Source organism: Mus caroli, unplaced genomic scaffold (genome assembly GCF_978045245.1).
Source record: "Mus caroli unplaced genomic scaffold, Mus_caroli_1 scaffold_7, whole genome shotgun sequence".
Classification (NCBI taxonomy): domain Eukaryota; kingdom Metazoa; phylum Chordata; class Mammalia; order Rodentia; family Muridae; genus Mus; species Mus caroli.
In genome coordinates this window covers 76,355,540-76,368,209 of record NW_028227262.1, presented here as the reverse complement: position 1 = coordinate 76,368,209, position 12,670 = coordinate 76,355,540, and the positions used below count along the sequence as shown (strand labels likewise).

At 48.1% G+C, this 12,670-nt stretch overlaps 1 protein-coding gene across 2 annotated transcripts in view; it reads right to left on the bottom strand.

Annotated features, from left to right (window-relative positions):
• Nucleotides 1-6,915, bottom strand: part of Kcmf1 (potassium channel modulatory factor 1) — a 58,803-nt gene extending 51,888 nt beyond the window's left edge. The window contains exon 1 of one of the 2 annotated variants that reach the window (XM_021165140.3): nt 6,623-6,915. In XM_021165140.3, the coding sequence (XP_021020799.1) occupies nt 6,623-6,638 (16 nt within the window). In that variant the 5' untranslated portion in view covers nt 6,639-6,915. Of the gene's footprint in view, nt 1-5,982; nt 6,180-6,622 lie in introns of those variants that run through there. The other variant, XM_021165142.3, reaches the window with a different exon arrangement.
• Nucleotides 6,916-12,670: the final 5,755 nt, after the last annotated feature.

Here is a 12,670-nt window from a genome sequence, read left to right as displayed (position 1 = left end):
AGTTTGGTATGGCTCTTTGGTTTTGTGTTTGTTAGGGACAGGGTTTTAAGCAGCCCAGGCTGGCCATGTACCGACTGACCTGTCTGCCTCAGTCTTCTGAGTGTCACATATCCTAATGCTGAGCAATGGAAAATTCCCAGATTAAAAGAAAGTTATTTCTACTTAAAGTCCCATGTTAAAACAAGAATTTAATACTTTGAACTAAAACACAAAATGCCAATACATGGAAAAAGTACATTTCAAACTGAACTTTATATGAAGAATCTAGAAATTAAAATACAGTGTGTTTTCTCATAAATTTAAGTTATCATCTATTGTTTATGGAACGTCAAAGCAGTTTCCAATGCTCAGAAGAAAAAAGGCCAATCTTGGCTACAAAGTGAGTTTCAGGCCAGTTATGTATACATAGCAAACAAACAAACAAAGAACCAAGAGAAATGTAATCTATGATGTTAAAACTGTCTTACTACTGACATGATCTGTGAACAGTCAAGACATGAGGGCACAGAGCTTTTTAGTGGGTAGTAAAATTGTATGCCTAGCTTTGAAGTCAATATCTGAGGAAAAAAATATTTCAATTCACTTTTTGTCTTTATGTGTGTTTAGTGCTAGAGACTATTTTTTGAAAAGAGAAAAATATACAAATGGGCACAATTTTTAAAAAGTTGTAATGGACACTCTGTAACATGTACACATGCATTTGAAAATGCTGTATACATTAAAAGTAAATACATAATTTTTGTCAATAAAAAAAAGTTGCTAGGTATAATGGCACAAACCTGTAACTCCACCACTTGGGGGCAGAGGCAGAGGCAGAGGCAGGAGTTCAAGGCCATCCTCAGTTAAGATCAAGTTTGAGGCCAGGTAGAGTTACATTAAACCCTGTCTCAGAAAACCACAGTTGAGGACCAGGGCTGTGGCTCCATGGTAGATCTCTTACAGTGTGTATACACAGTCCTGGGTTCAATCCCCAGTGATACAAAAAGATATATACAAACTACTGCTAACTAGACTGGGGGTGGGGGTGTCACACTTGTTAATAAACGGCATTAAATGCTTCTGAGAAACAAATAAGAAATTGTAATCTGTCCCATCTAGTCACTCTCAGTACACAAGTAAAAATCTTCAAAAAGCCAGTGGAATACAAGTCAGGTAAACACAGCCTGGTGGCACAGACCAGTACCACCAGCTACAATGGAGGCCGAAGCAAGAGGATCATATGTTCAAGGCCTGCCTGAGACAGAGTGAGTTCACAAAGTAAAGAAGACTGTATCAAAACTTTAATTCCCTTGTCTAGTATGCCAGAGACTCTAGGTTCCAGCCTCAGCGCTGCAAAAGAACTAAATAAAACATAAGGACTATTATTTCTCCTTGAAACCTCAATCTCTTCCTAAGCATAGTATAGAAAAGGGCTGGGGTTGTAGCTGTTGGCAGACTGCTGGCCTAGCACTGCATAAACACAACATAATGATGTGCACCTCTAATTCCAGCTTAGGAAGTCGAAGCAGGATCACAAGCTGAGAGTCCTCCTCCGTTACATAGGAAGTTAGAGGCCAGTGCAGAGTACACTCGACCCTGCCTCAGAAAACAGGGCTGTCAGGTGTCTTAGCTAGGAAAAGTGCTTGCACCAAACAGGACGATCTGTGTCTAATGCCCAGGACTCCTGTGAAGGTCAAAGCAGAGAAGCCACTTGGGAAAGTCACCCTGGGCCTACCACATGTAACTGCCATGTACAACACCATGTCTCTTGAACAAAGAAAGACATGAACTGTCTTTTTAATAGAGAGTAGCAGAGAACAGGCTTAAGTACTTCAAAGTGACACACAGCTGTAAATCCCAAAACTTAGTCACCTGGGTAGAAGAAATACAGAAGTTCAAGGCCAGCCTGGGCTATAAGAGACCCTGTTCTCATAAAAAAGAAAACAAGCAAGCAAGCAAGCAAACAAAAACCCACTCAAACTATTAGAATCAAAATATATTTATTCCCTCTGAACCTGTGGAAAATAGGGTGAGAGGTCTCATCAAGTAAAGGCAGTTGTCACACAAGCCTGGCGAACACAGTACAATCCCAGGAAGCCATAGAATATATAGCTCTATAGTTAGAATATAGAACTGAGCTCTAAAGTTAACTTATACACTGTTCCACACACCCTCTCACGCTCGCATGTGCACTAAATAAAAATTGGGCCAAAGCCGTATGATCCAAGTTGGCAAGCACTTGGACATCCACTTGCTCCTTATCGTTTTCTGTCAGCCCAGCTCAGGCTGCACTGCCTTTAGAGACTGTCTACAGACACATCTTTCCTACCAGGCTTAGAGTTGAAGCCTGTGTCTCCTTACATTCCTGGGTACCTAGCAGTGCCTTTCACATAGTAATGCAAACAGTCCAAGGATTTAAAGCTAGCTGTGTTAACCCAGGTAATCAACTAGAACACCCATAACTGAGCTCATGAACTACGTAATCTGACAGGTTTTTATTTACAAAGTTATAAAATAACTGATTTTCAAACTCTGAATCGCATACATTTCAAATATGCTGTTTACCAAAACATGTTAAGATTTTTTGTGGTACAAGATTTTGCCTCAACCTCCTGACAAGGGTGGTAGCAGTATAGACACGAACTTGAAGTGCTGTTTCTTTTGACAGAGAAGTACAACTAGGCTGGCAGTGAATTCCTAGGCTCAAAGGATCCTCCAGTCTTACTCTAAGAGTGGCTACAGCTGATAATTAGGTGACATCACACATGCCTCCTTTTATTTTCCTTTGGTGCTGAAAAATAAACTCAAAACTTATGCTGCAGGTTAACCACGTACTGCAAGGCCAGGGATGCAGCTTGGCTGGTAAAGTGCTTACCCAGCATGTTTGATTCTCCAGGTTCAAGTCCCAACACTACATAAACCAGACATGGTGCTGCATGCTTGTTAGCTGGGAAGTTGAAGGAAGAAAACCTCAAGGTCACTCTTGGTCACAAAAACTTCAAGACCAGCCAGATACCTATGACCCTGTCTCAAAAATAACAAGAAGAAGAACAACACATGTGTTCCACAACTGAGCTATAGTCCTAGCCAGAGACAGTTTAAAAAAAACCTGGAAAACAGAAAATGACTGGGTTTGGTGTAAGACAGAAAACTAGATACTGTTTACAGTAGCAACTGTTGACCACACAGAGTGACTTGGTGCTAGTACCTGAGAAATGTTTGCAAACATGGCAAGAACATTTCAAAATGAGGTGAAAAAGAGGCCTTGGAATTCTCCCCAGTCAAGTCATATAGCAACAGGAACTTCACTGTTGTGGAGACCCGCCACTCCACTAACACCTACCTGAAAAGGTGGGCCTTATTCACCAACCCTTCTCCTAAGGGGCAGGAGTTGGTCAGTCAGTCCTGCACTTGCTCAGGACCCAGCAGGAACACAGATACACCAAGGGTCTGGGCCCTTTCTGGTCTCCCACCAGCTGCAGGACCCCCCAGCTCTACAGCTCCAATAGGTCAGACAACTACAGAGCTTGGATCAATTTTGGCCTCCACCAGTTCTTGATGGGCCTCACCAGCTAAAAATGGCTTTTACATTTTTAAATGGTGGTGGTGGCAAGGTTTCAAGGAACCATATTTCATGACACATGAAAATTTTATGAAATTCAAATGTCAGTGTCCATAAAAAAAGTTTTAAGTGGAACACAGCCATAAGCACTTGATTAGCTGGCTTTCCTATGACAAGTGTGGTAGTGACAGATATAGTTGGCTAAGCCTATGTTTTCTGCCTGGCCCTTTACTTTAGAGAAAGTGCGCTAACCCTGGCCTAGAGCATTCTCTGCGCCCTTGGCTGCATCAGTGTTTCTCAGAGTAGTCCAGTGCTTGATCTTGACAGGTGTTCATCTTGGGGCTGTGTGGTCCAAAGTCACATCATCTGTATACTACAGAGCAATTGGTTAGAGTTGGGAGAAGACAAAGTAACAAGTTACTTGTACACATGAGGCTGGAAAGCAAGACCTAGGCAAGAACATTACAGGCTGTACAGCTCTGCCCAGAATTAGACTCCAACATCCAGTTCTGGGTCAGACTCCCGAGGAAAACAACTGCAGAGAATGTGGAGGACAGATGATTAAAAGAGTTTAAAAAAACCAGACCACTAAAAAGTGTGCAGACTAAAAAGTCTGCAGCTAGGAGAGGTGGCTCAGGAGGGAGGCAGATACAGGAAGACTGGGTACATGGGGGGTGGGTGGGGGGTTGGGGGAGGGCTGAAAGTGTGAAGCCAGTCTCTCGTGTGCAGTGAGCTCAGACCAGCCAGGAATGGGCACCATGACCCTGTGTCAAAAGCAAAGATGAAGTAAACAGAATTAGCTGGCCCAAAGAAAAAGGTAAGCAGAAAATCTGGGATTGTCAAATCCCTCCTGATGAAAATAATTACTGCCTGAAATAATATACTGCAAAATATTGACAAATCTCATGAACAGATGTGATCCTGAAACTATCATTCCTGACTTAGGCCAAAAACTAGACTCTTAAACTTTCTAACCCTGTTAAAGGTCTGAGAGCACACACCTGTAATCACAGTTTGGGAAGGCACAGGCAGGCAGAACTCTTGAGTTCCAGGCCAGGCAGGGCTACTTAGTGAGACAGTGTCAAAATAAATAAAAGAAAATAATAAATTTAATTAATGTATTATATAAATATAAAATCACTTGTCAAATATTGCACAATACCTTCAACATCCATTTAGGAAACATCTGGCATTAAATTGCCAAGAAAGGTGTTGAAAAGTTTCAAGATGTTAAGTAATTAAAAGGTACCCTTTCCAAGACCAAAGAGGGAATGATGGGCTTAGATCACACAAGATTTTATTGAAGGATGCTATACCTACCTAAGCCATTTTAATTACTCAAACACACCATCTGAGCGTACTTTTTCCAGGCTACTGCTCATTAAGACTATTCAGTCTGCTTCCTTAAGGCGATTGATATTCTGTTATTTTAATCTGGTTCCTGAGTTGGAGCCTGAACTTCATGCTCACTTTCACTTCGTCGTGAAGGTGGTCAATACACCAACTGATGCCATCTAAAATTAACCTCACCATCTCCAAATGGAATTTGATTACAACCTTAATGAAGACTTTTTTCAAGGTGCAGTGATAAGGAACACACTCCCATTAAGCATATAAAATGGTTTAACAGGTGAGTTCCCAAATATTTCTTTTCATCTGACTGAGGCTAAATTAAGTACCCTGCTATTTATTTCAAAGTGACCAACACATTAACAGTTAGTAATCAAAAATGCCCCATGCTCTTCACTATTAGTTTTTTTTTAAAGACTCTCCGAACATAAAATGATCAGAGTCAATCTCAATCTTGCCTTTAGAAATGCAAATTCCGAAACTTTCACTAAATGTATGTTAATTGATCTAAGTTTGTCACCTTAGAAAAGCCAAGGTCTGTACTTCCCTAAGAATGCCCTTCCCTCGGCGATAATCTGCCTCCTCAAACTTTCTTCACTTCCAAAACACCTATACAGGACTTGAAAATCTTAGGGACTCAATTATTTTCAGGTCACTTATACAATCTTCCATTAACCGTACCGAAATAAACTTTTCACTAAGTCGGTGACTACTTTTAAAGGTAAAACCTGCTGTAGTGAAACAAAGAGAACATAGCCCCCTCCCCCCTTCCTAAACCATATGGTAGTAAATTCAAGTTAACTTATTTTTTCGCCAGTTCATCGCCCATCCATTGGCCTGAAAACACTTGTGCCTTTGTGCCGTGGGGCTGGGACGTGAGTGGTCTGATTCTTAACCACAGAACCCCACCGTGTTTCCACAGGGCACCGCGGAAGTCCAAACGCCCCCCGACTGGAAGCCTGCTTCGGTGGGCAGCGCACGCGGGTGAGGGCCCGGGACCGGCCGGGAGCAAGTTCCGCTCCGGCGAGGTGACGGAGCAGGGAGTTTGCTCACCGCGGCCCGGCTGGATCCGCCCCGGGAACTTGGCTTACCCGAGCCCAGGGACGCGCAGAGGCCTACCGCGAGGCCGGGCGAGCTCCAGTCACCGAGGGCTGCCCGAGCCCGAGCCGCGGCGTCTTCCCGCCCGCACGGCCGCGGCCCTCAGGCGGGGCCGTCGCTCGCCCGCGGTCTCCCAGAGACCGGACGCGCCCGCGGGGCCCGGACCCCGCTCCCCCTTGTCGCGGCCGCACGCCCGAGACCCGGCTCGGCCACGGCGCCCGGCTCTTCCGGGAGCCGCCGCAGCTAGGCCGCGCCGGGGCCCCGCGGTTCCCCCGGGCGGGCCGGCCGGGCCTCGGCGTCCGGTATGTGTCCCGAGGGCCAGGCTCCCGCCGGTAACGGGCCCCGCCGCTTCCCCTCCCCCTCTCCCGCCCCATGACAGTGCAAAGCCTCCGGCCGCCCGGCCGCCCCGCCTCCGGCTCCAGGCCCAGCTCAGGGCCGCGGCCGCAAGCCACGGTTGCGGCCGCCGCTCCCGCTCCCGCTCGTTCTTCGGGCCGCGGTGGCCTCGGGTTCCCCAGCCCCGCGACTCGGGCCCGGCCCGCGTCCCCGCCGGTGCCCCGCTGCCCTCGGCGGCGCCCGGACCTCGGGCGGGGTAGGCCGAGGCCCAAGCGGTGGGGGCGGGGGCTCGGCTCTCACCTTCATGTCGGGACATCCTAGTTCAGACGCTGGCGACGCGGCCCCTCCCGGGCTCCCGGCTGCAGTGTGCCCCCACCGCGGGCTCCCGGCGCTGCCCGCGCCCGGCCGGCCGACTCCCACTCGACTCCCGGGCTCGGCCGCGGGGGCGGGGTGGGCAGGGGAGCGCTCCCGCGGCGGCGGCGGCGGCGGCGGGGAGGCGGCGCGGGGCGGGAATGGGGCCGGGCCTGGCCGGGGCTGAGCTCCTCCAGGAGGCGGGTCCGACGCGGCCGCGGCTCCGCCGGCGCCCGCCGTGACTCGGTCACTCTCGGGCCCCCGCCGGCTCCCGGCAGCGGCGCGGCGTCCGCAAATCCCGCTCGTCCCCTCCCCCGGCCCGCCCCCCGCCCGTCCGTCTCCCCGCTCGGGCCGCCGCCTCCTCCTCCTCCTCCTCCTCTTCCTCCTCTTCCGCCTCCTTCCGCCCGCACGCCCGCCCCGCCTCTCGCCGCCCTGAGGCCCCGCGGCCGGCGGGCGACCGTGCTCGGCGGCGGTCCTGCCGCGGTCCCGCAGGCACCCGAGCCCAGCCGCGGCCCGCCACGCTGCGCGTGGGGAGGACGAGGACGCAAAACGCCCCCGACGTGGCTCCCCAGCGCCTGGGCGCGCGGCGGCCGGGCCATCGCAGACGTCCCGGGGACGTGTGTGTGTTTGTGTGCTGCTTTGAAAGCCGGGGACCCAGAAGGGAAAGGCAGTCGGGCCTCCGGGGCTTGCGGGTTCCCAGACCCACGGGGAGGCCGAGGCCTAGCGAGCCGGCCGCCGCCCGCTCGAATGCGCTGCGGGGAAAACTTGGTGGGCTTCGGGGCTACTTTGCTTCCGGCTCCTGGGCTGCTTCTGTGTGTGTGTGTGCGTGTGTGCAGGTCTTTCCCTCCTGCTTCTGTGTGTGTGTGTGTGTGTGTGTGTGTGTGCAGGTCTTTCCCTCCACCCAGCCTCACCCAAGCTTCTTACAGGCTACTTTCTCTTCAGGCATGGCTAACTCGACAAACACTTGAGACTACCCCTGACCACGTGTCAGTGGTGGCGTGGCGCAGGTAGAACAGATCGCGCCCTGGAGTTAAGACAGTTCAGTCCTGGGATTCTGGTTCTGATATGCTCGGTGTAACCTTGAACAAGTGACTTAACCTTGCTGAGCCTTCGCTCTAAATTGGTTCGCTTGGAGTGGTTAATTTTGCCTTGGTACTCTCGAGATTGGACAAAGTTCCCAGCTAAGTTTACTGAAACTAGGGTCCAGGGTACTGCTTGCTTTGGCGATTTTCCTAATTTGCCCACCCTCCACCGACTGTGGGACCTGGACAAAGCGTTGGTTGCCTTAGCTTCTGTGACTTTAAAAAAGGGCAAGCATATCAATAGATGCAGGAGAGCTACAGTACCAAGATTCGACGTGTAGAGTAGCAGAGGAAGGACCCTGTTTGTTACAATATTTTATTGAATATGATTTAAGATATGTCTGTTTTTGAAAATACTAAAAGGTTTAATCCGAGAGACTACTTAGTAGGTCATCCCTGTCTACCCAAGAAACTATAGCTGTAATTAAATTGGGGGTGGTTTTGAGGCAGGACCTCAGATAGCCCCAATCAGTCCTTGAATTGCCCAAGTAGCTGATTATGACCTTCCCATCTTCCCGGGGCTGGAACTAAAGGCATCTTCCACCACACCCCCACCTAATTTGGGTTTAAATGAGGACTAGATAACAGATATTCCTGTTTCGGGTGTGGAATCCCCCACACCTCCGACAGGACCGCGGAAGACTATGCCAAGTAGGGCTTACAAAGGGAGAGCAGGGTTTGTAGTTAGCCTGATCGACATCCTGTTTAATGGGTCCTTTCTGACAACCCTACGCATTTTATTATTATTGGCAAGTGATCCTGGGTGTCAGTCCGGTTCCCTGAACTTATTGAGCTGTGAAAGTCAGGCTAGCAGCTCTTAACACCCCTCAACGCATACACAGGTGGTGAGTAATGGGTTTTTTTTTTTTTTTTTTTATAAATTTGTATCAAAGTTTGTAAGCAGTTCTGTAAAAACACTGGAGCATTTAGAGTAGCCAACAAAAGCAACACTTCCAGCAAGGAATACCAGTAAGTATGAAAAAACGGGGTGAAAATAGAAAGGAGAACATTGAGGAAGAAGAAAGGGCTGGAGCTGTGAGGTGAAGTGTGCCCCAAGTCTATGGAAAAGTCACTCAGGGTTGTGTACAGGCATGGTGCTAGGGGAAGAAACATTAAAAACAAGTCTTACCGTATTGAAGGGTTGGTTAGCTAGTCTTTTTTTTTTTTTTTTTTTTTTTTTGGCTTTTCGAGACAGGGTTTCTCTGTGTAGCCCTGGCTGTCCTGGAACTCACTCTGTAGACCAGGCTGGCCTCGAATTCAGAAATCCACCTGCCTCTGCCTCCCGAGTGCTGGGATTAAAGGCGTGCGCCACCACTGCCCGGTAGGGTTAGCTAGTCTTGTTCATGGGAGGAGACATAGCTCGGTCTGACCTCCAAGGGACTACCATGTTTTTTGACAGTGATTTCAATTGTTTTCAATTGGGCAAAAGCGAGAAAATGAGCATAAACGTCGTTCTCCTACCCCAGTAAGATGAGGCTGGATCGTGGCTACAGTTAGGATTTATGAACTCTAGCCAGTTAAGGTTAAGTTCAAACCAAACCAAAACCCAGCCTTGGGGTGGTAAATCCCTGGACAGTCAGCATTTGGAAAGAGGGGAGGGGGGCAGGAGCCTGGGCTTGCTGGGGGCTCTTCACCAAGCTTCCGGGGACTCCGGACTGCAAAGCAGAGAATCAACCATCGGTTCCCTTCTGCCTTTCTACCCAGGCGCTGGCACACACAACTCAAGCCGCACCCTGCCTCAAAAACCAGTAAAAACAGGTAAAGTCATTTATTTCCCTTGCTGCTATATGGGAAATGCTAAAAAAAAAAAAAAAAAAAGCCAGGCAGTGGTGGCACACGCCTTTAATCCCAGCACTTGGGAGGCAGAGGCAGGCTGATTTCTGAGTTTGAGGCCAGCCTCGACTACAGAGTGAGTTCCAGGACAGCCAGGGCTGCACAGAGAAACCCTGTCTCAAAAAAACAAAAACAAAAAACCCCTGGTGTGATATACTTGGGAAGCAGAGACAAGCAGATGGCCTTGAGTACAAGGCCAGCCTGGGCTACAGAACGTTAGCATGCCTCCAAAAAAGGGTAACTTAAATCCTTAGGCCAAATTGCTCAGCAAGTGATTTTTTTTTTTTTTTCCATGGAACTGGCTTTGAATTTAGTGTTCTTTTGCCTACCAAATTCTGGGATCACAGGCACGGATCACCATGTGCAACCACTTACGAGAATTTACTTCATTTTTTAGTATCCCAGCTTAGCCGTGAATCTCCAGCTCTTTCTGCCCTAGAAGATCTCCTTCCCGGGCCTTCTTGGTTTCCCCCGTGTCCAGTTGAAAGTCACAGGTATCTTTACCAAACTGACTGTGTTCCATAGATGGCCCAGTTGTAGTCCTTAAAACAGCAGTCAGATAAATCCTAATGAGATTTAAATACCATCAGTAGACCAGCAGACAGTAGCTGCACCATTTTGTGTTTTTCTGTACTTCTTTAAGGTTTTAAAATTAGGGGGAAATGAGCCAGGAGCAATGGCACACATTCTTTAGTTCCAGCACATGGGATGCAGAGGCAGGCATAGCTCCCAGCCTGGTCTCCATGGAGTTTTCCAGGACAGCCAGCAGAGCTACACTGGGAGACCCTGCCTCAAAAAGACAAAAAAAAAAAAAAAAAAAGATTAGGGCAAGTGTCCAAGAGAAGGGCCAGAGAGATGGCTCAGCGGTTAAGAGCACTGACTGCTCTTCCGAAGGCCCTGAGTTCAATTCCCAGCAACCACATGGTGGCTCACAACCATCCGTAAGGCGCCCTCTTCTGGAGTGTCTGAAAACAGCTACAGTGTACTTACATATAATAAATAAATAAATCTTTAAAAAAAAAAAGTCCTGTTAGTCCTGTTAAAGCATGAAATAAGTCACCTGGACACAAATGACGTGAGCAATCCCCTGCAGCGGAGTGAGGCTTGGGCAGCTAGATCGTCTACTGAGGACTTTTGAGATCATATTCTGTACTGTACTTGTAATCTTGACATTGCTGGGTATGCTTGTCAGAGTTCTGAACTATGAACCTGTCCTTAAGCAAGAAAATCAAAAGTGTCTGGGCTCAGTGGCTCAAGCTGGAATCCCAACACTCAAAAGACAGAGTCAACATGATTGTTGTGGGTTCAAGGCCAACCTGATTTACATATGAGATTTTTACCTCAAACAAAAGTATGACTAGAGGTAGCTCAGCAGTTGAGAGCACAGAAGTCAGATGGCCTACAAACACCTGTAAGCTTCAGTTCCATGGGATCCAATGTTCTCTTCTGGCCTCTGCAGGCACCCTTGTATGTGAGGCACACACACATAAATAAAACTCAGGTATCTGGGTTTGGTTTGTTAAAGAAAAGCAAGTTCCAAGCCAGCCACCTCATAAGGAAAAAGTACTTTGAAAAAAAAACAAAAAAAACAAAAAACAAGGCAGTGGTAGCACACACCTTTAATCCCAACAGGGCCATCTTGGAGTTCAAGGCCCTGGTGTTCCAGGACAGCCAGGTCTACACAGAGAAACCCTGTCTCCAAAAACAAAAGACAAGCAAGAGCCAGGCATAGTGATACATGCCTGTTCTGGCACTCAGGAGTCCGGACAAAGCCAGCTAAGCTGCACTGGTACAAAGAAAGAAGCACCGACAGGTCTGGGGAGATGGCTCCATGGCTAAGAGCACCCAAGATTAACTCACAGCACCCAGACGCCTCCGACTCCCGTTCGGGGCACCCGTCACCCACCCTCTTCTGGCTCCAGAAGCACCAAAACACCTGTGGCATATGCACATAAATTGAAAGTTAAAAAAAGAAGTGAGTTCCTGCGACCTGTAGGTAGGGCTGCTGTTAACCGGAAGCCTGTTGTGCTTTCCAGCACCCTGACTTTCTGCTGTGACCCTTTGTCTCCTTGTCCCACGTTGAGTCCTGCCTCTGGGCCCTGCACCTGCTCTCCATTCTGTTTATTGGGAGTCCAGATAATTCAAGCCCCAGTTTAAATCCATATTCCTTGTACCTTACTTAGTAAGCTTTCCCTGTCTGTTCAGTTTGTGCTTGTTAAAGCTATGTGTGTGATGTTTTTCATCTTTTTGGTAGACTGAGGGGGGCAGGAACCACAGGCCCTCCTTCCTTCACCAAGATGTGGTAAGCGAATGGATTAATCATTTGGAGCCAAGATGAAGTGGTATCATAATCAAAGGCATTGTGGGAGGTAGTGAGGCTGAGAGGGCAGGACAGCTCCATTTGGGAGCTTCTTGTTTGTTGTGTTTTTCTTTTTCTTTCTTTTTTTTTTTTTTGGTTTTTCGAGACAGGGTTTCTCTTTGTAGCCCTGGCTGTCCTGGAACTCACTTTGTAGACCAGGCTAGCCTCGAACTCAGAAATCCACCTGCCTCTGCCTCCCAAGTGCTGGGGTTAAAGGCTTGCACCACCATGCCCAGCTTTGTTGTGTTTTCTTAACACAGAAAAGGGTGCCATGGATGTCAGTGAGAAAACAGTTGGCCATAATTGGTAAAGGTTTATAATAATTTTTCTGTTTTTCATGTATGTATCTGGTACACATGTATGCTTTATGATTTGGATGCACATACATGTGTATGGAGGCCAAGAGTTAATGTCAGAGATCTTCTTTATTTGGCTCTTCCACCTTATTCATTGAGACAAGGTCTCTCAATCAAACCCAGAGCTCACTGATACAGCTAGTCTTTGGATTTCTGGAGTTTGGAACTCTGAATCCCCACCCCTCCTCACATTTTCATGAAAAGTGGTTTACCCACTGTAGAGATAATCTCTTGTGCATTGTATAGAAACATTCATCTGTCAGTAAAATGCTGATTGGCCAATGAGCAGAGAAAAGATTAGAAGATGGGACATCTAGCAGAGAGGTTTGAGTCGGGCACAGGAGATTCTCCCACAACATTGGAGGAG